At 40.7% G+C, this 25,020-nt stretch overlaps 1 protein-coding gene across 4 annotated transcripts in view; it reads left to right on the top strand.

Moving 5' to 3' along the window:
- The window catches only part of nlgn3.S (neuroligin 3 S homeolog), a 181,347-nt gene that overhangs the window by 96,844 nt on the left and 59,483 nt on the right, over positions 1–25,020 (top strand). For 2 of the 4 annotated variants that reach the window (XM_041574257.1, NM_001093947.1), the window contains 1 exon segment: positions 15,157–15,747. The exons of 1 other annotated variant lie outside the window; for it this stretch is intronic. In XM_041574257.1, coding sequence (XP_041430191.1) covers positions 15,309–15,747 — 439 coding nt within the window. In that variant the 5' untranslated portion in view covers positions 15,157–15,308. 4 annotated transcript variants of the gene reach the window in all.

The raw sequence follows: 25,020 nt of genomic DNA, 5'->3' as shown, positions 1-25,020 counted from the left end.
TCCAAGAAAAAATTATCAAAAACATAACCATTAAACAGTGACACTCAAAGTAAAGCTCCTTCAATGTATGAGTATTCCCACCTATCGATTCTTTAGTGTCTTCCCCAAAAAACATTTTGGGTATAAAATGTCCTGCCACCTCCCTACGATGTTATGAGGGCAATGTTCGGTGCGGATAGAATATCTAGGGTACATGAAATGGACCTGTGAACCCAACAAGGTGATCAGAAAATACTGTCACTTTACATGCCTAAAGTAGCTCCCACATCATCATCATAGCAACGTAGAGGGTTCTTCACAGTCAGGACAGTGAGGTTGTGGAATGCACTGCCGGGTGATGTTGTGATGGCTGATTCAGTTAATGCCTTTAAGAATGGCTTGGATGATTTTTTGGACAGACATAATATCAAAGGCTATTGTGATACTAAACTCTATAGTTAGTATAGGTATATAGAATTTTAATTAAAAGTAGGGAGGGGTGTGTGTATGGATGCTGGGTTTTCATTTGGAGGGGTTGAACTTGATGGACTTTGTCTTTTTTCAACCCAATTTAACTATGTAACTATGTAACTATATTTGTATCCTCCCCTAACTCCCGGGGATGGGACTTTCAATTATGATTCAAAGCTTTTCATCTATACCTATCTAGGTGCGCCATTACTCTAACCCGTCTCCGCGCCCTTATCCGACCTTCCACATCGTTGAGTAAGTGCGCACGATTAAACAGTAATAATATCCTGCAGCGTTGTACCCATAGGTGTGAGATTAGCAGACTGTTGTAGGGCTGTATCATACTCTACTAGAAATCAGAATGATAGAACCCAATTATCACCCTTAAATGATTCACAATGTGGGGAGGCCCATAGTAAGAAAAAAAAAGAAACAAAAAAAAAAAAAAAGGAAAAACAGAATTCAATACTTATCGAGGAACATCAAAGTCAATGCACATGAACCAGCAAGTCCCGTTATCACGGAAGAGCACCATCCCTTGCCAGACAAGGAAGAGGGGGGTGGAAAAAGTCCCAAGGCCTTTCTATTCGGTCAGTCTTTGGTTCTGTTGTTGTTAGCCCGCTGTCTCTTCGATGGCGATTCCCAGTCTTGCACCCTCGGCACAGGCAGGTCATCTCCATTGTATATCAGTTGTCTCCATTCTTCAATCTCCATAACCGGCAAGCCCAGATCATTGCAGAATTGGCATAAGTCATCAGGTTCTCTCAGGGTTAATATAAGAACGTCCGTCTTTGTGCGCTACTAAGGCGAATGGATTCCCCCATCAGTATTTTACGCCTTTCTCATGTAGAGTTTTCATTAGAGGTCGGATTGCACGTCGCTGCTGCAGAGTGATCCAAGCCAGATCTTGATAAACCTCTATCTTTTGGTCAGAGAACGTAATCTGGCCCACTGTGCGGGTTTTTTGCATAATCACTTCCTTCAGCTTGTGACTGTGTAAACAGCATATTAAGTCTCTCGGTCTCTCATTTCTCTGGAATGTGACTAAGGCCCTGTGCGCCCGGTCAAATTAGATGACAGTGTCCAGCGGCCTATTCAAAATGGAGTTAAAAATGCTCTGTAGTGCACTTTCAATTTCAGTACCTGTAACCATCTCAGGGACGCCGCGCACTGTGATGTTGTTGCGTCTCTGTTGTCCAGGTCTTCCAACTGACGCCGTAGGAAGTATATATGCTTGTGGTGATCATTTGATCGTTCCACGGTTCTCTTGATGGCCGCTGAGTTAGCAATGGTCTGCGCCTCCATCTCTCCCAACTTCTCGCCAATCTCCCGTAACGTGTCTTTAATACCCGCCAATTCTGCTTTTTGCGCAGCCTTGATGGTTCTTGCCATGTCCCGCAGGTCCGCCTTAGTCGGTAGCAGTGAAAGCAGTTTGTGTATGTCAGGCTGCATGGAAGGCACAGGGGACACGCTGGACGAGCGAGCAGGGCTTGGGGTTGGAGCCGGAGCCGGAGCCATTTTGTCCCGTCTCTGCGTATGTTCGTCACCCTCCGGTTTCTCAAAAAATTTAGTTACCAATGGCGTTTTAGGCTGTGATAAAGTAGATTGCTTCGGTGTTTTCTCCTACTGTCTTTCCCCATTCCAGACGATTACAGGGTCTCGTGCTGCTGAAAGTTGTGGATAAGAAAGCTTATTAACGGGAGCTACTCAGGAACACGTCTTACTAGGTCGACATCCAGACCACGCCCCCCATAGACTCCATTTTATCCAAATAATCCAAATTTTTAAAAAGGATTTCCTTTTTCTCTGTAATAATAAAACAATACCTTGTACTTGATCCCAACTAAGATATAATTAATCCTTATTGGAAGCAAAACCTATTGGGTTTATTTAATGTTTAAATTAATTTCTAGTAGACTTAAGGCATGAAGACCCAAATTACAGAAACATCCGTTATCCGGAAAACCCCAGGTCCTGAGCATTCTGGATAACAGGTCCCATACCTGTATACCGTATATGTCCTTTATCTTGTGACTTTGTTATAAGAATAAGGGAATAAGTTTGTTCTGTAAGGCACCTTGGATCTAGGCCCCCTGCCTCATAGTGAATATCTAGTCTTACACATCCTTTTATTTGCCTTAGTCTTTATTCCATTCTCTTCCCATCCCAGGGGATACACCCTCATGCATTCATCTGCTCTTATCGTGACCCCTGCCTATCCATGAGAACATTGCCTGAGCGATCATGCCGTTTCCTGTTCCAACCCGCCACAGCCCATAGAACACTCTGCATTTATATTGCAATCCTACCCAGCAACATGTGGCCCTTGGGTTCTATTCCACAATCCTTTATAGCAGACAGACAGGAGCAGCAGCAGTGCCAAGCCCCCCCCCCCATGTCTGTTGCTGCACTGGGCACAACTAGAGCTACACACTCCTGCCTGTTGCTGCAGTGTCTCAGACAGGAAAGTGTTAGAAAGATGTTGGGGGAGGGTACCCGAGCTGAATAGAGGCGCGTGACAGGCTGCAGTTTCTATGGCAACGGCGGGAATGACTGAACATGAAGATCAGCCGCAGACCCTCACTGCAGGAGAGAAGGAGGTGGGAAGAGGGTGCTCCTGTGTTGAGAGGGGGGTTGGTGATGTGTAGAGGGAGGGAATCTCCTGTGTGAGAAGGTGACAGAGACACTGCTCAAGCAGCCCATTCCTTGTCTATGTTGTACCTCAATATCTAACCTTGTCCACGTGCACATTTTCTTCTCTATCTCTCTCCCACCATTTCCTCTCTATCATTACCTGCCTCATCACTTGCATTATCATCTGATGTTTTCCTTTCCATAGCTGATCCATCCCTTTCATAGTTATCACAGTCCCTCTTTTTCTGGTACGCCCCTCTCACTAATATTTCCTAGTCTCTCCACCCTCCTTCTCGTCCTGTAACTGGCATGTTTCTCTGTTGATAACCATATGCACATAGAGAACCCCAAGAGCCATCCAGCATTTCAGTCACTCTCTCCCTCTTACAATTATGCCTTGTCCGTCCCTTCTTTTCCTCAGTCCTTCACTGCTTATCTGCTGTCTCAGCTCCCTTACTCATTCTCCTCTCCCTCCGCTACCTTTTCTCTACCTGTGCCTCATGGGCAATGCTTTTATGTCTTGGTTTGTCTGTGCTTGTTATATTGCTTGTATTTGGTTTATTTTTGTTTGTCACATTGTTTTTGTTGTTACCCAATGTATTGTGCATCAGAATATAAATTAACTAAACAATAATTATTCCTATCTGTGCCTTACACCAACCAGCCCCCTAATTATTTTTCAGCTCAGTCACTTTTCCTGTTTTTCCCACCTCTGTGCCTCACACCTCCCTTCCTGCGTTTCACTTCCCTTGTTCAAGCACCTGCTGAGTCATTCTTCTTGTTTTCCCTTCGCTATGCCTTTCTCTACTTTGTCTCAGCCCCCCTCCATGTTCCATCTCAGTTTCTTTTCTCATTTTCCCTTTACTTTTGCCTCACTTTTACTACCTGTGCCTCAGTCCTGTCATTTAGGTACCAGCTCATACCTCTCAGTCCCTTCTCCAGTTATATGTAAGCTCCAACTCTTCTCTTTTTCCTCTGTAGGCCAATGGCGCTAAATGCGTTTTTTTTTTCTGCAGATCCGCTCCCTTCCGCAGATCCGTTAATTTGTACTGAAAATTACAGCTTCCCCTTGAGTGCAGGTACATGGAGCAGAGATTTCCTTGAAAATGCCTGCTTTCACGTTTTTCAGCCCAGTCTCTGCTCCATGTACCTGCACACAAGTGGAAGCAGAACTTCAATACAAATAAATGGAGGTGCGGAATGTAGCAGATCTGCAGAAAAATCTCAGGCTGAGACCATTGGAACCATCGCTCCATGTGCCCTTGGCGTTAAAGGAACAGTAACACCAAAAAATTTAAGTTTTTTAAAGTAAGGAAAATATCATATAGTGTTGCTCTGCACTGGTAAAACTGATATGTTTGCTTCAGAAACACTACTTTAGTTCATATACACAAGCTGCTGTGGAGCAATGGAAGTTGAAAAACGGCTATATGGTACAGGTAAACTAATGGATAATAGATAACACCATTAGCCAGACAGAGCTTATTTGCTATCTGCTTTGTAACCTGAGCCTTTTCTCCTTTGAATGGCTACCCCCATTGCTACACAGCAGCTTATTTATATAAACAATAGTAGTGTTTCTTATGCAAACATGGCAGTTTTACCAATGCAGGGCAACACTGCATTATATTTTCATTACTTTAAAACACTTATTTTTTGACGATACTGTTCCTTTAATGAGCATTGTCCCTCAGCCTCCCTACTTATGTTCTAACTTCACCAATCTTTTTATCTGCTTTCAGTCTGTGTTTGGCTTATCTGAAATTGTTCCTCACACCCTTACATGTACCATCTGTGTCATTCTTTTATCTGTATCTGACCTGTTTCCTTATAACCTCAGTGTTTTTGCTCAAAGATGACAGATGATGTTATCTATTTGTTGTTTTTTTGAATATGCAAATTTTAATTTGGTTTAGTATTTGCCCAAATCTACATCCCTGTTTTACCAAGCCACTGGTTTCTTCTTTGTATGCATTCCTTCTCCCCTCATATCCTTGCATAAAGCATTCTGTCCTACTCACCTTTCTGCACTCACCCTCAGCAGTTTTCATGCTTTTCAGTAATGTCTCACTTTGATCAGTCCCTTCCATTTAAGTAATGGTATAATCCTGTTTATTTAATGTGATTTTTCCTCTGCTATTATCTGTTACTATTCCCCCCTTCTAATACCCCATCTCCTTCCTTCTATTTGTTTACTTTCCTTAGTTATTTATATTGCATTCTTCCTCTGCCCTGATATTCCCTCTTGCCCAATTCTGCTCATTTGTATTGCTCACTTTCTCCTCTTGGCTCTGATACCCAATCCCCCTGTTCATTTTAATTACCTGTCTTTTCCCCTTCTAATGCCTCTGTTATTATTTCCTACTCATCTGTATTACCCACTTCCAGTGCTCAAGCCTTTTAACCACTTCCCCTTCTCGGCTCTATAAGCTTCTTCCCTTATTCAGTTTTATTAGCAGATTTACTTGCTGAGCTCTGTTACCCACTTTCAGTGCTCAGCTGTATCAACCACTTCCCCTTATCTGCCTTATAAGACTCTTACACTTTTCATATATATTCACTTCACTTGTTCAGCTGTTACACATTTTCCAACTTTGCTATATTGCTCACTTCCTATATTCAGCTCTAATACCCTCTTCCCATACTCAGCTTTATAACCCACTTTTAATGCTGACTTTCCCATTATTATTTAACTGCTTGCTTTTAAAGGGGACATTTCATATAACCTTCATATTCAGATATATTGCACATCCTTCCTCAAAACATGTAATGATGCAGAAAGAAAAACGTTTTGAAAGCTTTTTACCTCCTAGAACTGTCATTGTATCAGAGCTGCAGAGAGAACCTCTCTGCTCAGTGTCTAGGCTGAAATGAAGAGTGGGAGTGTCTGTTCATTCTCTCACAGGAAGTGGTCACAGCACTGACTGACAGGCTGAACTCCTGAGCTGTAGCAGCCAAACCCCTCCCCTCCCACCCTCTGTCCTTTGTGTCCCAGCCTGCACATAACTGTCTTATGCCGCTGCCTGACCATTCACGTATAACTATATAGCTTACATGCTCAACATAAATCAATAGATGTTAAGGTTAATACAAACTGTAATAGTGTCCTGTGTTCCACAGCAAATAGGCATCAGTCACACATGTACCTGGACATAATCTATAGTCCATAATATATTGTTATACATTGTGCAACTCCCTGCCTCTATTACATTATAAAACTTATACAAACAGTGTACATTAGTATTTACTGCTACGATATTGCAGAACAGCAGCTTTAGGTTTGTTTTCCATTATATTGATATATGATCAGGTGCAGGGAGTGCAAGGGAGTAAATGCAGCTGTTCTGGGATAATTTATAATCAGGTGCAGGGAGTTGCAGGGTAAAATGCAGCTATTCTGGAACAATTTATAATCAGGTGCAGTGAATTGCAAGGTAAAATGCAGCTATTCTGGAACAATTTATGATCAGGTGCAGGGAGTTGCAAGATAAAATGCAGCTGTTCTGGAACAATTTATGACCAGGTGCAGGGAGTTGCAAGCAAGGTAAAATGCAGCTGTTTTGGAACAATTTATTACCAGGTGCAGGGAGTTGCAAGGGGAATGCAGCTGTTGTGGAACAATTCATGACCAGGTGCAGGGAGTTGCAAGGTAAAATGCAGCTGTTCTGAAACAATTTATGACCAGGTGCAGGGAGTTGCAAGGGGAAATGCAGCTGTTCTGGAACAATTTATAACCAGGTGCAGGGAGTTGCAAGGTAAAATGCAGCTGTTCTGAGATAATTTATAGTCAGGTGCACCGAGTTGCAAGGGGAAATGCATCTGTTGTGGAAGAATTTATAATCAGGTGCAGGGAGTTGCAGGGTAAAATGCAGCTATTGTGGAACAGTTTATAATCAGGTGCAGGGAGTAGCAAGGAGAACTGCAGCTGTTGTGGAGCAGTTTATGATCAGGTGCAGGGAGTTGTAAGTGGAAATACAGCTGTTATGGAACAGTTTATGATCAGGTGCAGGGAGTTGCAAGGTAAAATGCAGCTGTTCTGGAACAATTTGATCAGGTGCAGGGAGTTGCAAGGTAAAATGCAGCAGTTCTGGGACAATTTATAATCAGGTGCAGGGAGTTGCAAAGTAAAATGCAGCTATTCTGGAACAATTTATAATCAGGTGCATAGAGTTGCAAGGTAAAATGCAGCGGTTGTGGAGCAGTTTATGATCAGATGCAGGGAGTTATAAGGGAAAATGCAGCTGTTGTGGAACAATTTATGATTAGGTTCAGGGAGTTGCAATGGTAAATGCAGCTGTTGTGGAACAATTTATAGGGAGTTGCAAGGGGAAATGCAGCTGTTATGGAACAATTTATAGGGAGGTGCAGGGAGTTGCAAGGGGAAATGCAGCTGTTATGGAACAATTTATAGGGAGGTGCAGGGAGTTGCAAGGGGAAATGCAGCTGTTATGGAACAATTTATAGGGAGGTGCAGGGAGTTGCAAGGGGAAATGCAGCTGTTATGGAACAATTTATATTGAGGTGCAGGGAGTTGCAAGAGAATAAATGCAGCTGATGGAATTGTATAACATATAATAACAGATGCAAGGAGTTACAGTAAAAGGAAAACCCAAAAGACGTTGATTGCTGTTTGTATACAACATAATACTGTGTATAAAATGACTATGGTACTTACACTAACTGCTGATACACATTGCCCCCAGAGGAGAATAAAATACATTTAGCAGCAGATTATGTATTTATTTATTTTTGCTTTTCTTTCTTTTCCACAATTATTGCAGGGCAAGAGAAAGGAACAAGCAGTGAAGGGAGGGGGAGGAAAACTAACAGGTCAGAGAGGGGGTTAAATAAATAGGACAGAGAGGGAGAGAAAGGAGCAGGGAAGGGAAAACCAGCAGTAAGGGTTAACAGATGTCTGCAGGGAAGGACTGAGAGAGACATCACAGACACGCCCACTCCTCCCTCACTGGCTGATGCTGTGTAGCTAATACAGAAAGAGCCGTCTGCTGCAGCTCAGATACTGAAGAGTCTGAGACAGGAAGTTGCAAAGGGGGAGGGGTTGAGAACAGTTTTCAAGCAAATACAGACGTTTTTTGATGCAAAAAATATTAAAATAAAAACACTTTCTTCTATTTTACATTATTTGAAATGGTTTGATGCATTGTGAAAATTTATGTCCCCTTTAAAGTGGTTGTTTCTGTTCAGTTCATTTCAGATAGTTCCCCAGAAATTTACATTTTTTTTACAATAACCTTCTATTTTCTATTTGTGATTGGTTTTAATATTGCAGTTTAAGTATTCATTTTGCACATTATTTTGTCTTTCTAAAGCAGCTCTATAAACGAAATGATCCATTAGTTGATACATTTCTTATTTTGGTCCTGCTGAGCAGAATCCTAGAGTTTCATTAAAGACAATTGTATCAACTAATGGAGCATTAACTAATGGAGCAAAATGTAACAATTCAGAATCTGCATCTGGATTACTGAGATGCCAGACTCATGTGAATGACAGGAACATGAAACTTTAATTTTGGAAAAATGGTCAAAAATAAAACTTGGAAAACAAATGAATAAAGGTCTTTATATCTGGTGAACAATCTAAAAACAACTGAATTAAAAAAAAAAGTTTTTGAAAGGTGGAAAACCCCCTTTATGTTGTTTCTTATTTCTCATAACCATCAGTTTTCCCTATCAGTCCTGTGCTAATCGCTTCCAATTTCTCCTCTTTTATCTGTGTTAAAATCTCAGCCTATCTCCTTTCCCCTTTTTGGGAAGAACAAGAGCGGGGGATCTGAAAATGTCAAATGACACAATGTTTTCAGTAATGGCTGAAGGCGTGCCTTCATAGATGTGAGAGAGAGGTGCACTAATGGCATGGATCATAATTGACCTTACTGATTGCTCTTTTGCTTTTTTGCATATGGATTGGTTTAAAGCAGTGCTGTCCAACTTCTGCAGATTTTTTTCACACAGGGAGCATAGGGCAGGCAGATTATGGCACACACAGGCAGATGATGGCACACACAGGAAGCATAGGGCAGGCAAAAGTATGGTACACACAGGTAAGATAGGGCAGGCAGAGTATGGCACACACAGGGGGCATAGGGCAGGCAGAGTATGGTTTCCAGAACCCACCAGCACACCCTGGGCTCTCCAGCATAAGTTGGCCCGGTGCACAGTCAGAAGGGATCGGCAACCCCAATTGTAGTCAGCTTAATAAAAGAAAAACTGGCACTCAGAGCTCGATGCATGCGGGCAAAGCCCTGCGTGTTTATTACAAAGTAACGTTTCGGGGGCGGGCCTGACGAAGGGGCCCGCCCCCGAAACGTTACATTGTAATAAACACGCAGGGCTTTGCCCGCTTGCATCGAGCTCTGAGTGCCAGTTTTTCTTTTATTACGCAGGCAGAGTATGGCACACACAGGGAGCATAGGTCAGGCAGAGTATGGCACACCCAGGGAGCATAGGGCAGCAGAGTATGGCACACCCAGGGAGCATAGGGCAGGCAGAGTATGGCACACACAGGGAGCATAGGTCAGGCAGAGTATAGCACACCCAGGGAGCATAGGGCAGGCAGAGTATGGCACACACAGGGAGCATAGGGCAGTCAGAGTATGGCATACACAGGCAGGCCTGGATTTGTGGCAAAATTTTAGGGGTGGCATGCTGCCCAGCCACTTCACTAAGGAGCACTGGGGACTCAAAGCTCCCCAGTGCTGAGATGCTTGAGAGCACACTAGTGCAAGGAGGGGCCGGCGCTAGGACCATGTGGCCTGCACACAGGGAGCATGCAGCAGGCAAAATATGGCATACACAGGGAGCATAGGGCAGGCAGGATATGGCACAGTATGGTGCACACAAGGAGCATACGGAAGGCAGAGTACGGTGCAGACACGGAGTATAGGGAATTTAGATTATGGTGCACACAAGGAGCATAGGGAAGGCAGAGTATGGTGCACACAAGGAGCATAGGGAAGGCAGAACACAGCAGGAGACAGGGAGTTTTATGAGGTCTGGGTCTGAGATGTGAACAGTACAGGGCTTTAGGGGTGTGAACTATACAGGGGGGGTTACAGATGTGAACAATACAGGAGATTACTGTCTGAATCTGAGTAGTAAACAATGCAAGGGTCAGATAATCTTAGTATTGATACCTTGTAAAGGTTACACAAGGTAATCAGTCACAGCAGGCATAATTTCATGTGGGGGGGGGGGTCACACAAGGGGGAGGGGGCGCCAGTTGGACAGCATTGGTTTACATTAAACTTACAATGTAAGGTGAAAGAGCTGCTGGTAACATCCAAAGCTATAGGCATTTGCTTGTCTGTGTGTGCGTGCATTTATAGAAGCTGGGGAAAAGAAAGTCAGTGGTGATTTCTAATATACTTACATTTTGGGATGGGGGGTTCTGTTATGGTACCAGGGTTTTTTTGGGGGGGGTGTAGGGATATGAGAATGTGTGGAGATGAGAGATAGGGTTCCAACCTGGCAACTACTTTAGCCAGTAAAAATGACCCTTGATGTCAGTGTTAATAACAGGGTTGAAATATAACATTACTGCTAAGAAGGGCCAGCATTTCTTTTTTTCCAGAAAATGTGGCACTGGCATCCATAAGAGCAGATGACTAGAGGTGCAGGGAGCAAGGGGGTGGTACTGAGATGCACTGACCAATAATGCATCGTTTTCTATGGTAAACCTACTTTTAGTGGAGTGTTTGGCCTTGAAATCAGAAGTATGCCGTTTTGTGGAGCGGTGCTTTGGAGATTTGGTAGTGTGCTGCTTAGAGATTTTGATCTATACAAGTGAGAAATCTCCATAAAAATATATATTTTTGGTATTGGCTCATTCAGGAGACATAGACCGTTTGAAACCTGCTGTGTTCTTATACATAAAATAAATTATGTTTCTGATATATGTGATTGTAGTATGGGAAACCTGTTTTTTTTTTTCATTTTATTAGACACTTAGAAGCCTATATCTTTTTACAGAAAAGGAATTACACCAAATATGCATCTAGCATATTCTGAAAGCCCAGGTTGTCCTGAAAAAAACAATATATTGTTGTCCTGAGTAAACTAAAAGACCCCCCCAGGAAAAGCCCTTAAAGTGAAAGAGTCTAAAAACTGCTTGGCAGTAGATGTTCCCGTTTAGGACGAAACGGCTGGCAGGGAAAGGGTTAAAAATGTTTCACAATTGTTGATATATATGCAGTCCTCCTGTTGCTTTTGAACTACAACTCCCAGCATTCTACATGCCTTTGACTTGTAATCCAACAACAGCATGAGTCGGTTTATTGTTTAGCCCTGGTATTAAGTAGCAGTAGTTCTACCACTACTGTGCTACCTGCCCAGCTAAAAGATTAACTTGTTGAAACCGATGAACTCTTCTTCTGCACACAGCTGCTGTTTTGTGGGCCCCTAGTTAGGTAATGTTACACATGTGAAATCCATGGCATGTCAAGGTATGGTTAAGGTATGGTTAAGGTATGGTTAGGGTATATTTACACTATGTGTGTTTTGCTAAGTACCTTGACCCTCAGAGAGATGTGGCTGCCACCCACAACTCTTTACAGTTATTTAATGGAGTAAAAAGGTTGCACCTGCTTGTGTAATCGGTGCTAGAAGTACTGCATTCTACAGGGGTGGGACTTGGGCAGCCTTAGGCATGTCCCAACCTTATGCGTCATTCAGGACATGCAAGGCAGAAATACCAGGGGGCACAGGCCCTGTCTGGCATTAACCCAGTCACAGAGTACCAATGACCAGGGCCATATTTACAGCACCCGATGTCCCTTGCCTAGGGCAGCAGCCAGCATCTTAAGGGGGGATTGTCGCTGGAAATTAGAGACCCATAACAAGTACAGCAGGCAGATTGTATTTTAAAAAATACATATTATACTTGTCATTCTGTTTAAGAGGAGGCAGAATAAGGATAGCATATTATATGTGTTTCCTTTGTGACTCTTCATCTGTTGAAAGAACCAAATGTCACATTTTGTGTTATAGCACAGACACGCGGCAGGCAAATTTAATACTAATATTAGAAGCTGCACTGGGTGGAAGAAGACAGTGGCCAAAGGACATATGTAAATAACTTGCCAGGGAGTGCATACGAATACTTGCAATGGTATCCTTGTACATATTTCCAGCAGTCTTTGCAGTAGGTGCAAGGTATTTTGCGTGTTTTACACTATATGTAGTTGTTTGTGTTTTGTTTTTACAGAATATTGCACATCCATCTATTTACTGAACTACTTATGGGAAAAAGGTACCAGATTGTGTACTGGTCCCTTACTGCAGCTCATACATTTGTGTATAGTGTGTGCAAAAAGCTTCTTGTTATATTTTATTTTTCAAAATGAACCCCAAAAAATACAAGGGATCTCAGATTGTGTTCGTGTCCTCTTGCCTAGTTTATTGAAATGTTCCATTTTTTCTTATTTGAAAATATAAGAAATAAGTTAATGGGAACAAGTTTATAAACTTATTGCACGACAATTTTTTAGCACAGGTTGTTGAGGAGCCTACCAGAAAAAATGCTATTCTTGATTTAGTGATCTCAAATGACCCAGAACTTATAGCAAATGTGCAAGTCATTGAACCCCTGGGTAATAGTGACCATAATGTTATATTTTTTAATGTCTGGTGCAAAAAACAAAAATATACTGGGGCAACAAAAACCATGAATTTTGGAAAAGCTAATTTTAGTGCCTTGAGGGCTGCCCTACAGAGCATTGATTCGGGCATTAGGTTTTCAGCTAAAAACACAGAACAGAAATGGTTGTCCTTTAAAATGATATTAAATCATTACTGTTCTCAATTTATTCCCTTAAGGACTAAACGTAGAAGCTCTAAGAATCATCCTGTGTGGCTAAATACAGAAGTAAAGAAGTTAATGGAAAAGAAGAGAAAGGCATTTAAAAACTACAAATCTGTAGGGACAGAAGCTGCATTTAATGAATATAAACACTGTAATAAATGTTGTAAATCAGCAATCCGGAAGGCTAAGAAAAGAAATGAAGAGTTAATAGCGGTGTAGGTGAAAACTAACCCTAAAAAGTTTTTTAAATATATTATTATTATTATTATTAACATGTATTTATATAGCGCCAACATATTGCGTAGCACTGTATATTAATAGTAAAAAGATGCAGGTTGAGAGTGTTGCTCCATTAAATAATGGTACCAGTATGGTTGTAACAGATACAGAAAAGGCAAATGTGTTAAATCAGTTCTTTTCTTCAAAGTATACAATAGAGGAGTCTGGGTTCACAGGCTCACTTTATAACTGCAGGAATGGTTCAGCTCAATCTAGTCAGTGGCTGACTCAGGATATGATTCAAAAAGCTTTAATACAAATTAATGTAAACAAGGCTCCAGGGCCTGATGGCATACACCCCCGGGTTCTAAGAGAGCTTAGTTCAGTTTTAGACCAGCCCTTATTTCTGATTTTATCAGATTCACTGTCATCTGGTATGGTGCCTATGGATTGGAGAAAAGATGATGTTATTCCTTTAAAAAGGGATTACGATCTCAGCCTGGCAATTATAGGCCAGTAAGCTTGACATCTGTGGTGGGCAAATTATTTGAAGGCTTGTTAAGGGATCACATTCAAAATTTTGTCCTAATGAATGGCATTATGAGCAACAATCAGCATGGCTTTATGAAGGATAGGTCATGTCAGACAAATTTGATTGCATTTTATGATGTGGTAAGTAAGATTCTGGACAGTGGGGGGGGGGGCAGTAGATGTGATCTATTTGGATTTTGCCAAAGCGTTTGATACTGTGCCCCACAAACGACTGCTTTCTAAACTAAGGTCTGTTGGGCTTAATGAAGTCGTTTGCACGTGAATAGGAAACTGGCTACAGGGTACAGAGGGTGGTTGTTAATGGGACATTCTCTACTTGGAGTAAGGTTCTTAGTGGGGTCCCCCAGGGCTCAGTATTGGGTCCACTTTTATTTAACTTGTTCATTAATGACTTAGGTGAGGGTGTTGTAAGTAAAGTATCAGTGTTTGCAGATGACACAAAATTATCCAGCCCAATTAATTCCATCCAGGATGTGGCATCCTTGCAACAGGATCTCGACAAACTGGCAATCTGGGCAGCTAAGTGGCAAATGAGATTCAATGTTGATAAATGTAAGGTCATGCGCCTGGAATGTAAAAATATCCAAGCCACTTATACCCTTAATGGGACTGCACTAGGCAAATCCATTATGGAAAATGACCTTGGAGTCCTTGTAGATGATAAACTTGGCTGTAGCAAGCAATGCCAGTCGGCAGCATCAAGGGCAAATAAGGTCTTGAGCTGTATTAAAAGGGGCATAGATTCAAGGGAGGAGGGGGTCATTCTTCCACTGTATAGAGCACTTGTAAGGCCCCATCTAGAATATTCCATACAGTTTTGGTCTCCATCACTCAAACAGGACATCATTGTATTAGAGAGGGTACAGAGAAGGGCAACTAAGCTGGTAAAAGGTATTGAAAATCTTAGCTATGAGGAAAGACTGGCCAAATTGGAGATGTTCACGCTCGAGAAGAGGCGCTTAAGGGGTGATATGATGACTATGTATAAATATATAAGGGGATAATAATCTCTCTAATGCTTTATTTACCAGTAGGTCTTTCCAGCTGACACGAGGTCACCCATTCCGATTAGAAGAAAAGAGGTTCCGCCTAAATATTGGGAAGGGGTTTTTTTTACAGTGAGAGCTGTGAAGATGTGGAATTCTCTCCCTGAATCAGTTGTACAGGCTGATACATTAGATAGCTTTAAGAAGGGGTTGGATAGCTTTTTAGCAAGTGAGTGAATACAGGGTTATGGGAGATAGCTCATAGTACAAGTTGATCCAGGGACTAGTCTGATTTTTGGAGTCAGGAAGGAGTTTTTCCCCCTCTAAGGCAAATTGGAGAGGCTTCAGATGGCTTTTATGCCTTCCTCTGGATCAACTGGCAGATAGGTAGTTAATAAAAAAAAAGGTTGAACTCGATGGACATGTGTCTTTTTTCAACCTTACTTACTATGTTACTATGTATTTATAACCACCATTTTTTCCCTCTCTTTAGATCACTTTGACCCTGTCATCCATCCCAATGCCTGTTTACCCTGTGTTCAGCTTGTGTAGTGCAAGGTGTGAATGATATCCATTGAGGCCGAACCTGTATTCCTGTTGCTACTAGGGAAGTGTCCTTGATGCGAGAGCTATACTACGTGGACCATGTATGGGGTTGGGCTGAAAGTGGCCCCCAGGAAGCTGAGTCTGGTCCTGTGGGTTCTGAGTGTCACGTCATGTGTCCTGTCCACTCATGCACAGGTGTATTCTCAGACTGTCAACACACACTACGGAAAACTGCGTGGCATGCGTGTGCCTTTACCAAGCGAAATCCTGGGTCCTGTGGATCAGTACCTGGGAGTTCCCTATGCTGCACCTCCTGTGGGAGAGAAACGTTTCCTCCCACCAGAGCCACCACCCTCCTGGTCCGGAATTAGGAATGCCACCCATTTCTCGCCAGTGTGCCCTCAGAACATACAAAATGCAGTACCAGATATTATGATGCCAGTTTGGTTCACTTCAAACTTGGACACTGTAACAGGGTACTTGCAGGAACAGAGTGAGGATTGCTTGTATCTCAATATCTATGTGCCCACAGAGGATGGTGAGTAATGTGGGGTGCAGTAAGACCCCCTTCAAACATTTTTGCATGGAGGGGAGGGTGTGTGCTTGTTACATGTTGTACATCAAAAACAATAAGTGCTATTTGCTAGCTTAATTTCCAACACTGTGTCTCCCACCCTATAGTGGTTTGTATTTCATAGGCAATTTTAGGCTCTTTTTACATTGTACTTTTTCCCTGTCTCCTTTAATCTTAATTTTCCTCCTAGGGCAATAGCGCTAGACTATCACAATTTGTATATCTTATTTTCCAGTCCACATTCAAGGTCTAACCTTTCGCTTCCACCAGTAACCCACTTAGCTTCTAAGATCCTATTTTTTCCACCATTTCTGTCCTGATTTACCTTTAATCATCAATTGCTCTCAATTTTGTTACTCACCCATGGGTAGTTAATTCATTTCTAACTGAACTGCCCCATTATACTGTAGTTCAATAAATACCTTCCTAACTTTGCTGTTCCTCACTATGACTTATGCTTCATGATTCAACTCAAATTTCATACATTCCATTTCTTTGTACTTTACTTTACTCATTTATAATGCTACATCTTATTTCTCATAAACCTTTATCCACTGAAATGCTATGCACAAACCCTGTTTTGACTTTTTTTCTGCTTTATATATTCTTTACTGATACTCTGTGCTTTTCTTGAGTTGGTTGCACTCTTTGTTATGCCTTGATCATGTTACTATATATATATACCTGGTGTCACCATTTACATTATTTTAGGTCGGGGCACCCTCTTTACCCTCTTCTTTGTGCTTTCTCCTACACTCTTCCCTATGCTTCTTGCCCCCTGCTCTTCTTTTTCAGCTATGCTTTGGTTTGGTTGACCTCTTTTCTCAAAAGCCATTCATATTTCCATTCTGTTTTGTCTAGTTGGCTGTTTATTAATTTGCTGTATGTATTTTGTTTGTAATTGTCCACCTTCTGGTTGCTTGTCTCCCTTCTAATATTTTTTATTTGATATGATTCTTATTTATTGTTCTCACTACTGACCTTCCCAAGAGGCGGAACTAGATGCCATGGGCTACAGTATACCCTTTGTTGTAGAGCCATTATTTTAGTTTCCTAAAATTAAATACCTTATTTATTAATGTATACAGGATTCTAGACCCCACAGTAAAATAAATGTAGGGTACTTTTTCAATTTAATATCTCTGTAATAGGTTCATGGGCTTCCATTATGCATCCACAATCAATGCATTTGATTTTTATCACCTCTCTCTGTTTTTTTGCTATACTTCAGTTTGCTCTTTTTTGTGTATGTATCCCACTATTTTGATCTTGAGTAAAAAAAGGCTAAACAAATGACTCTGGACCATTGCCCCTGTTTTGGTATCACCCTTCTTCCATCATTTTTGGCTTGTAGGCCTTTGCCTTGGTATTTTTCTGTCTTGTTTTGCCATTTTAGACTGCTTACACCACTATTCTTTTTAATCTATGTCATTATTATCATCCTTTTATCCTCTTCCATTTTTGGCTTTATCTTTCCTAAGGTTTTGGGTTACTGTTTAGTAGGAGTTTCTACATCTTGGGTTCAGTATCCACTCCTCAGTCTTAGATACATACAGTCATATGAAAAAGTTTGGGAACCCCATTTAATTCTCTGGGGTTTTATATATCATTGGCTGGGCTTTCAAAGTAACATGCCTTATGGAAACAGTAGTATTTCAGCAATTCATCGCGTATCAATAAACAGTACAGCAATAAAAGAAAATTTTTGCTGATTCAGTAGGGTACAATTCCGCTAAGTTATAAGTCATCAATTTTGGTTATATTGACACATCCAAAGAAAAAAAAGAAACATAAAAACTTATAAAATGTATGCTCTCCAAAGGTTTGACTAGTAGTCTGCATGTTCTTATGAACATTGCATTCCTGTTATATTTGATGGCTGCTGATCATGGACAGCCTGCTTCAAATAATCCCATAAATTTTCAATGTTTGAATATTATCCTGAAGAATTTATTGATATTGGGTTCAATTCATCCAACCCTCGAATTTAACAAGGGCCCCAGTCCCTGAATAAGCCACACAGCCCCATAGCATGATGGTACCTCCACCTAATTTGACAATAGGTAGCAGGTGTTTTTCTTGTAATGGAGTGTTCTTCTTCCACCATGTAAAGCACTTTTTGTTATGACCAAATAACTAAATTTTTGTCTCATCAGTCCAAAGCACTTTGTTCCAAAATGACTGTGGTTTGTCTAAATGAGCTTTTGAATACAAAAAAAGTGAGTGCAGAAAGGGCTTCTTTCTCATCCTGCCATACAGATGCAAATTGCGCTGAATTGTAAAACGATGTACAGATACTCCATCTGCAGCAAGATGTTCTTGCAGGTCTTTGGAGGTGATCTTTGGGTTATCTGTAACCCATTCTGACAATCCTCCGCATATGCCTCCGCATATGCCTCTCCTGTATTTTTCTTGGCCTGCCAGACCTGCAACTGTGCCTGTGGCCTTTTCCTGATTACATTCCTTACAGTTGAAACTGATAGTTTAAACCTCTGAGATAGTTTTTTGTAGCCTTCCCCTAAACCATGATACTGAAAAATCTTTGTTTTCAGATCTTTTAACAGTTGCTTTGAGGATCCCATGTTGTCACTCTTCAGAGGAGAGTCAAACAGAAGCACAATTTACAATTGGCCACCTTAAATAAATACATTTTCTCATGATTGGACACAACTGCCTATGAAGATTAAGGCTTAACTAGCTAATCCAACCAATTTGGTGTTGCCAGTAATCAGTATTAAGCAGTTACATGCATTCAGATTAGCAAAATTATACCTAAATTTTTGCACAGCCAGTTTTTCTCATTTGATTTAATTTCATACAACTGAATACTGCTTCACTTCCCAGTACTCAGATGTTCCTGGGAAATGAAAGACATACCACTGTTATCTTTTTTTGTTGAATGTGGAGTCAATTATTATGCAGGCTGAGAGGGGTTCCCAAACTTTTTCATATGACTGTAATCCTGTCTTCAACATTAGTCTCTTTTCTCATACTTACTGTCCCTTTTATTTATACCCTACTCATAATCCCATTTTCTTGTTATGTGCCTGCTGCTATCAGTTTGGATCTGCCCTATGCAGTTCAGTGTAGAGGACACTTCACTTTTTGCCTTATGCTTTAATTTTTTCAAGAACTCTTTGCTCACCTAACAAGCAAACAAGCATCTATTTTGTCTTCTCATATTCTGACTTTTAACTCCTCCAGGCTGAATTTGCTGATTTTTTTTATATTCAATTTTGAAATCTGACATGGGGCTAGACATATTGTCAGTTTCCCAGCTGCCCCAAGTCATGTGACTTGTGCTTTGATAAACTTCAATCACTCTTTACTGCTGTACTGCAAGTTGGAGTGATATCACCCCCGCCCCAGCAGCCAAACAAAAGAACAATGGGAAGGTAACCAGATATCAGCTCCCTAACACAAGATAACAGCTGCCTGGTAGATCTAAGAACAGCACTCAAGAGTAAAAACCCATGTCTCACTGAGACACATTCAGTTACATTGAGAAGGAAAAACAGCAGCCTGCCAGAAAGCATTTCTCTCCTAAAGTGCAGGCACAAGTCACATGACCAGGGGCAGCTGGGAAATTGACAAAATGTCTAGCCCCATGTCAGATTTCAAAATTGAAAAAATATCTGTTTGCTCTTTTGAGAAATGGATTTCAGTGCAGAATTCTGCTGGAGCAGCTCTATTAACTGATTAATTTTGAAAAAAAAAAACATTTTCTCATGACAGTATCCCTTTAATAAAGAGTGAAAGGTACAACAATTGTAATGCTAGAGGGAAAAATAAGTTAGTGAGACATCCCATACCAGAAGTATATAAAATATTAGAGGATGATTTACTTATATATGTGCTGAATTGCACCTCTACAGTTACCAACAGAAACCAGGCAGCATTTCCTTTTTGTTTTTACAACCAGTTGGAAATGTAAATCAGAGATCTCATTGGTTGTTATTGGTAACTGCACTAGTATAAATTAGCCCTTCTGTTTGTTGATTAGATCTTTATTCTTTATCATCAGTGGGATAACACATGCACTGCATTGAAGTAATTGATATTGGCAGAATAATTTATTTTCTTTAAAGATATGGGAGTGGCATGATACTTTAAAGGGGTTGTTCATCTTTGAGATAACTTTTAGTATGATGTAGAGAGTGATATTCTGAGACAATTTGCAATTGGTTTTCATTTTTCATTATTTAAGTTTTTTGAGTTATTTAGCTTTTTATTCAGCAGCTCTTAAATTTGAATTTTAAGCAATCTGGTAGTTAGGGTCCAAATTACCCTAGCAACCATACATTGATTTGAAAAAGAGACTGGAATATGAACAGGAGTGGGCCTGAATAAAAAGATAAGTAATACAAATTAGCAATAACAATATATGTATAGCCTTGCAGAGCATTTGCTTTTCAGAAGGGGTAAGTGACGCCCATTTGAAAGAGTCAGAAGAAAAAGGCAAATAACTATAAAACTATAAAAAAAAAATAATGAAAACCAATTGAAAAGTTGCTTAGAATTGGCCATTCTATAAAAAGCCAAATAACTATAAAAGTATAAAATAATAAATAAAAGCCAATATAAAAGTTGCTTACAATTGGCCATTCTATAACATACTAAAAGTTACCTTAACCCTGTGCCTGCCAAGCACGTACACCGCACGTTCTGGCAGGCAAGGGCTTTAACTGGCAAGCACGTACCTTGTACGTGCTTGCAGTTTAACATGCTGTACTCTGCATCACCGGCTTTAGCAGCATTGACAGCCCCCTGGGCAACAAGGCTGGGGGGCTGTCATGTCGGTCCTGCGACATGATTGTCGCAGGGCCAACCTAAAAGAGGCAGACACATCATATCGTGTGTCTGCCTTGCTGCTCTGCTTCCTCCTCCTTACCTCGTGTTCCAGCGACACCCACACACTTCCTGTTTGCCGTGACTCTGCAGACAGCTTCTCTAAGAACTCCTCCAGCCATCAGATCACCCAGAAACAGTAAGTGGCCTTTATTTTACACACTTACATGCACTTACCTGCATTTATACACTCATACACACACATATTTTAGTAAAAAAAAATTTTTTTTTGCATTCTCATCTTACACTAATATGCACTTATATATACTTATATGCACTTTAATACACTTATATACACACTTATACACTGTCACACAATTCTTGGAAGTGTACACACATTTACTTTTTCATTTCACCAATTTGTGTTTTTTTTACCCCTAAAAACTGTTTATTTCAGCAGCGTGACTATTGGATAATCGATTTTGGGCAATAATTATGCTGTCGGAGCAGTTATTTTGTTATTTCATTGATTTCCAAAATTTTTGTGGTTTATTGCAATTTTATCACTGCATTATTGTCCCTTATGTATCTTTAGTATAGTTTTGCTGTTTGGTGCTTTTGTATTGAAAGATATTTCACTTAGTTTGATCCGTCAGAATATATGCTTACCAAAAATATATGGTTTTCTGGGGGTCTTTTTACAGTTTGGGGGTCTTACGGCACAGTTAGGGTTCTCTTTTCTGCAGCTTAGTTGGCTAGCGTGAAAATTCATATGCACATTTTTCATTTGGGGCCCGTACACACCACATACTTTGGTAAATCTATGCATATTGGGCATCAAACTATTCAGTAGACCTCTGACGTCCATATTTAGGGTGATCTTTCTTTGTATGCAAAACCTTGTGTGCGATAAATGCAGCAAACTGCAAAATTTTTAGGCCATTTTCAGAAATGTTGTTAAAATCTCTACGTTTAGAAAAGCTTTGCAGTTTGGTAGTTTGGTGTAGAAAGACGTCTTTATCTTTGTTGGATTCGTCAGAATGTGTACTTTCCAAAAACATATGGTTTTGGGGGGTCTTTGCTGTTAGGAGGGTCTTGAGGCACATACTATGAAGTCACGGGTCTATGTTTACAGAAGGCGAATCGGCAGCGGAGAAAACTCATATGAACTATTTACATTTGGGGTCCGCACATGCCAGCTGCCTTGGGACATCAATGCATATTGGGCAACAAACTGTTCAGTAGACCCTTGGCATCAGTATTTATGGTGCTTTACAATTGTATGTAAGAACTTGGGTGAGATAAATGCGGCCAATTGCAATATTTTTAGGTGATTTTCAGAAATGTAAAAACCGTTGCTTTTATCGCCAAATTTAGGAAAGGCTTGCGACTTGGTACTTTGGAGTACAAGGACATGCATACCCAATTTGGATTTGCGGGAATGTGTAATTTCCAAAAATATATGGTTTTCTGGGGCGAACGTACTTTTTTCTACCTTTGCCCCCACCAAAACTATGTAAATGTGTTGATTTTGCAGTACCTGAAATGACAGACCATATGGGGGTCTTCCTTTTCGGGCCGCTATATGCCACTTGCTTGGGTACACCTATACATGTTGGGCATTAAACTGTTCAGAGGACCCTAGGCTTTCATATTTGGGTGATTTCTCTTGATACCTAAAAGTATGTGGGTAATACGATGCCGCAGGGTAGACATTTTGAGGTGATTTTTGGAAATGTCACCAAAATCATCAAATTTAGGAATGGTTTGCAGCTTGGTATTTTGTAGTACAAAGACATGCATACCCAATTTAGATTCGTGTGAATGTGTTCTTTCCAAAAATATATGGTTTTCTGGGGCGAACGTACTTATGTCTACCTTAGCCCCCACCAAAACGATGTAAATGTGTTGATTTTGCAGTACCTGAAATGACAGACCATATGGGGGTCTTCTTTTGGGGCCTCTATATGCCACGTGCTTGGGTACACCTATACATATTGGGCATCAAACTGTTCAGGGGACCATAAGCTTTCATATTTGGGTTGATTTCTGTTGATACCTTAAAGAATGTGGGTAATACGATTATGCATGGTAGAAACTTTGAGGTGATTTTTGGAAATGTCACCAAAATCACCAAATTTAGGAATGGTTTGCGGCTTGGTACTTTGGATTACAAAGACATGCATATCCAATTTAGAATCATGGGAATGTGTACTTTCCGAAAATATATGGTTTTCTGGGGTGAACTTACTTTTTTCTACCTTTGCCCCCCCCCCCAAAACAATGTAAATGTGTTGATTTTGCTGTACCTAAAATTACAGACCATATGGGGGTCTTACTTTTGTGGCCTCTATATGCCATGTGCTTGGGTACACATATACATATTGGGCATCAAACTGTTCAGAGGACCCCTAGGCTTTCATATTTGGGGTGATTTCTCTTGATACCTAAAAGTATGTGAGTAATATGATGCTGCAGGTTAGAAATTTTGAGGTGATTTTTGGAAATCGCACCAAAATCACCAAATTTAAGAATGGTTTGCAGCTTGGTGCTTTGGAGTACAAAGACATGCATACCCAATTTAGATTTGTGGGAATGTGTACTTTCCAAAAATATATGGTTTTCTGGGGTGAACTTACTTTTTTCTACTTTTGTAGCCCCCCAAAACTATGTAAATTAGTTGATTTTTCAGTACCTGAAAGACAGACCACATGGGGGTCTTCCTTTTGGGGCCCCTATATGCCACGTGCTTGGGTACACCTATACATATGGGACATCAAACTGTTCAGAGGACCCTAGGCTTTCATATTTGGGGTGATTTCTCTTGATACCTAAAAATATGTGGGTAATACGATGCTGCAGGGTAGAAATTTTGAGGTGATTTTTGGAAATGTCACCAAAATCACCAAATTTAGGAATGGTTTGCGGCTTGGTACTTTGGATTACAAAGACATGCATATCCAATTTAGATTCATGGGAATGTGTACTTTCCGAAAATATATGGTTTTCTGGGGTGAAATTATTTTTTCTACTTTTGCCCCCCCCCCCCAAAACAATGTAAATGTGTTGATTTTGCAGTACCTGAAATGACAGACCATATGGGGGTCTTCCTTTTGGGGCCTCTATATGCCACGTGCTTGGGTACACCTATACATATTGGGCATCAAACTGTTCAGGGGACCCTAAGCTTTCATATTTGGGGTGATTTCTCTTGATACCTAAAAGAATGTGGGTAATACGATGCTGCATGGTAGAAACTTTGAGGTGATTTTTGGAAATGTCACCAAAATCACCAAATTTAGGAATGGTTTGCGGCTTGGTACTTTGGATTACAAAGACATGCATATCCAATTTAGATTCATGGGAATGTGTACTTTCCGAAAATATATGGTTTTCTGGGGTGAACTTACTTTTTTCTACCTATGCCGCCCCCAAAACAATGTAAATGTGTTGATTTTGCTGTACCTAAAATTACAGACCATATGGGGGTCTTCCTTTTGTGGCCTCTATATGCCACGTGCTTGGGTACACCTATACATATTGGACATCAAACTGTTCAGAGGACCCTAGGCTTTCATTTTTGGGGTGATTTCTCTTGATACCTAAAAATATGTGGGTAATACGATGCTGCAGGGTAGAAATTTTGAGGTGATTTTTGGAAATGTCACCAAAATCACCAAATTTAGGAATGGTCTGCGGCTTGGTACTTTGGAGTACAAAGACATGCATACCCAATTTAGATTTGTGGGAATGTGTACTTTCGAAAATATATGGTTTTCTGGGGTGAACTTACTTTTTTCTACCTTTGCCCCCCCAAAACGATGTAAATGTGTTGATTTTGCAGTACCAGAAATGACAGACAATATGGGGGTCTTCCTTTTGTGGCCTCTATATGCCACGTGCTTGGGTACACCTATACATATTGGGCATCAAACTGTTCTGAGGACCCTAGGCTTTCATATTTGGGGTTATTTCTCTTGATACCTAAAAGTATGTGGGTAATATGATGCTGCAGGGTAAAAATTTTGAGGTGATTTATGGAAATGTCACAAAATCACCAAATTTAGGAATGGTTTGCAGCTTGGTATTTTGTAGTACAAAGACATGCATACCCAATTTAGATTCGTGTGAATGTGTTCTTTCCAAAAATATATGGTTTTCTGGGGTGAACTTACTTTTTTCTACCTTTGCCCCCCCAAAACGATGTAAATGTGTTGATTTTGCAGTACCAGAAATGACAGACAATATGGGGGTCTTCTTTTTGTGGCCTCTATATGCCACGTGCTTGGGTACACCTATACATATTGGGCATCAAACTGTTCTGAGGACCCTAGGCTTTCATATTTGGGGTTATTTCTCTTGATACCTAAAAGTATGTGGGTAATATGATGCTGCAGGGTAAAAATTTTGAGGTGATTTATGGAAATGTCACAAAATCACCAAATTTAG

This window comes from Xenopus laevis, chromosome 8S, assembly GCF_017654675.1.
Source record: "Xenopus laevis strain J_2021 chromosome 8S, Xenopus_laevis_v10.1, whole genome shotgun sequence".
Classification (NCBI taxonomy): Eukaryota; Metazoa; Chordata; class Amphibia; order Anura; family Pipidae; genus Xenopus; species Xenopus laevis.
The sequence above is the reverse complement of the archived record's forward strand: the minus strand, read 5'-3'. Positions and strand labels throughout refer to the sequence as shown.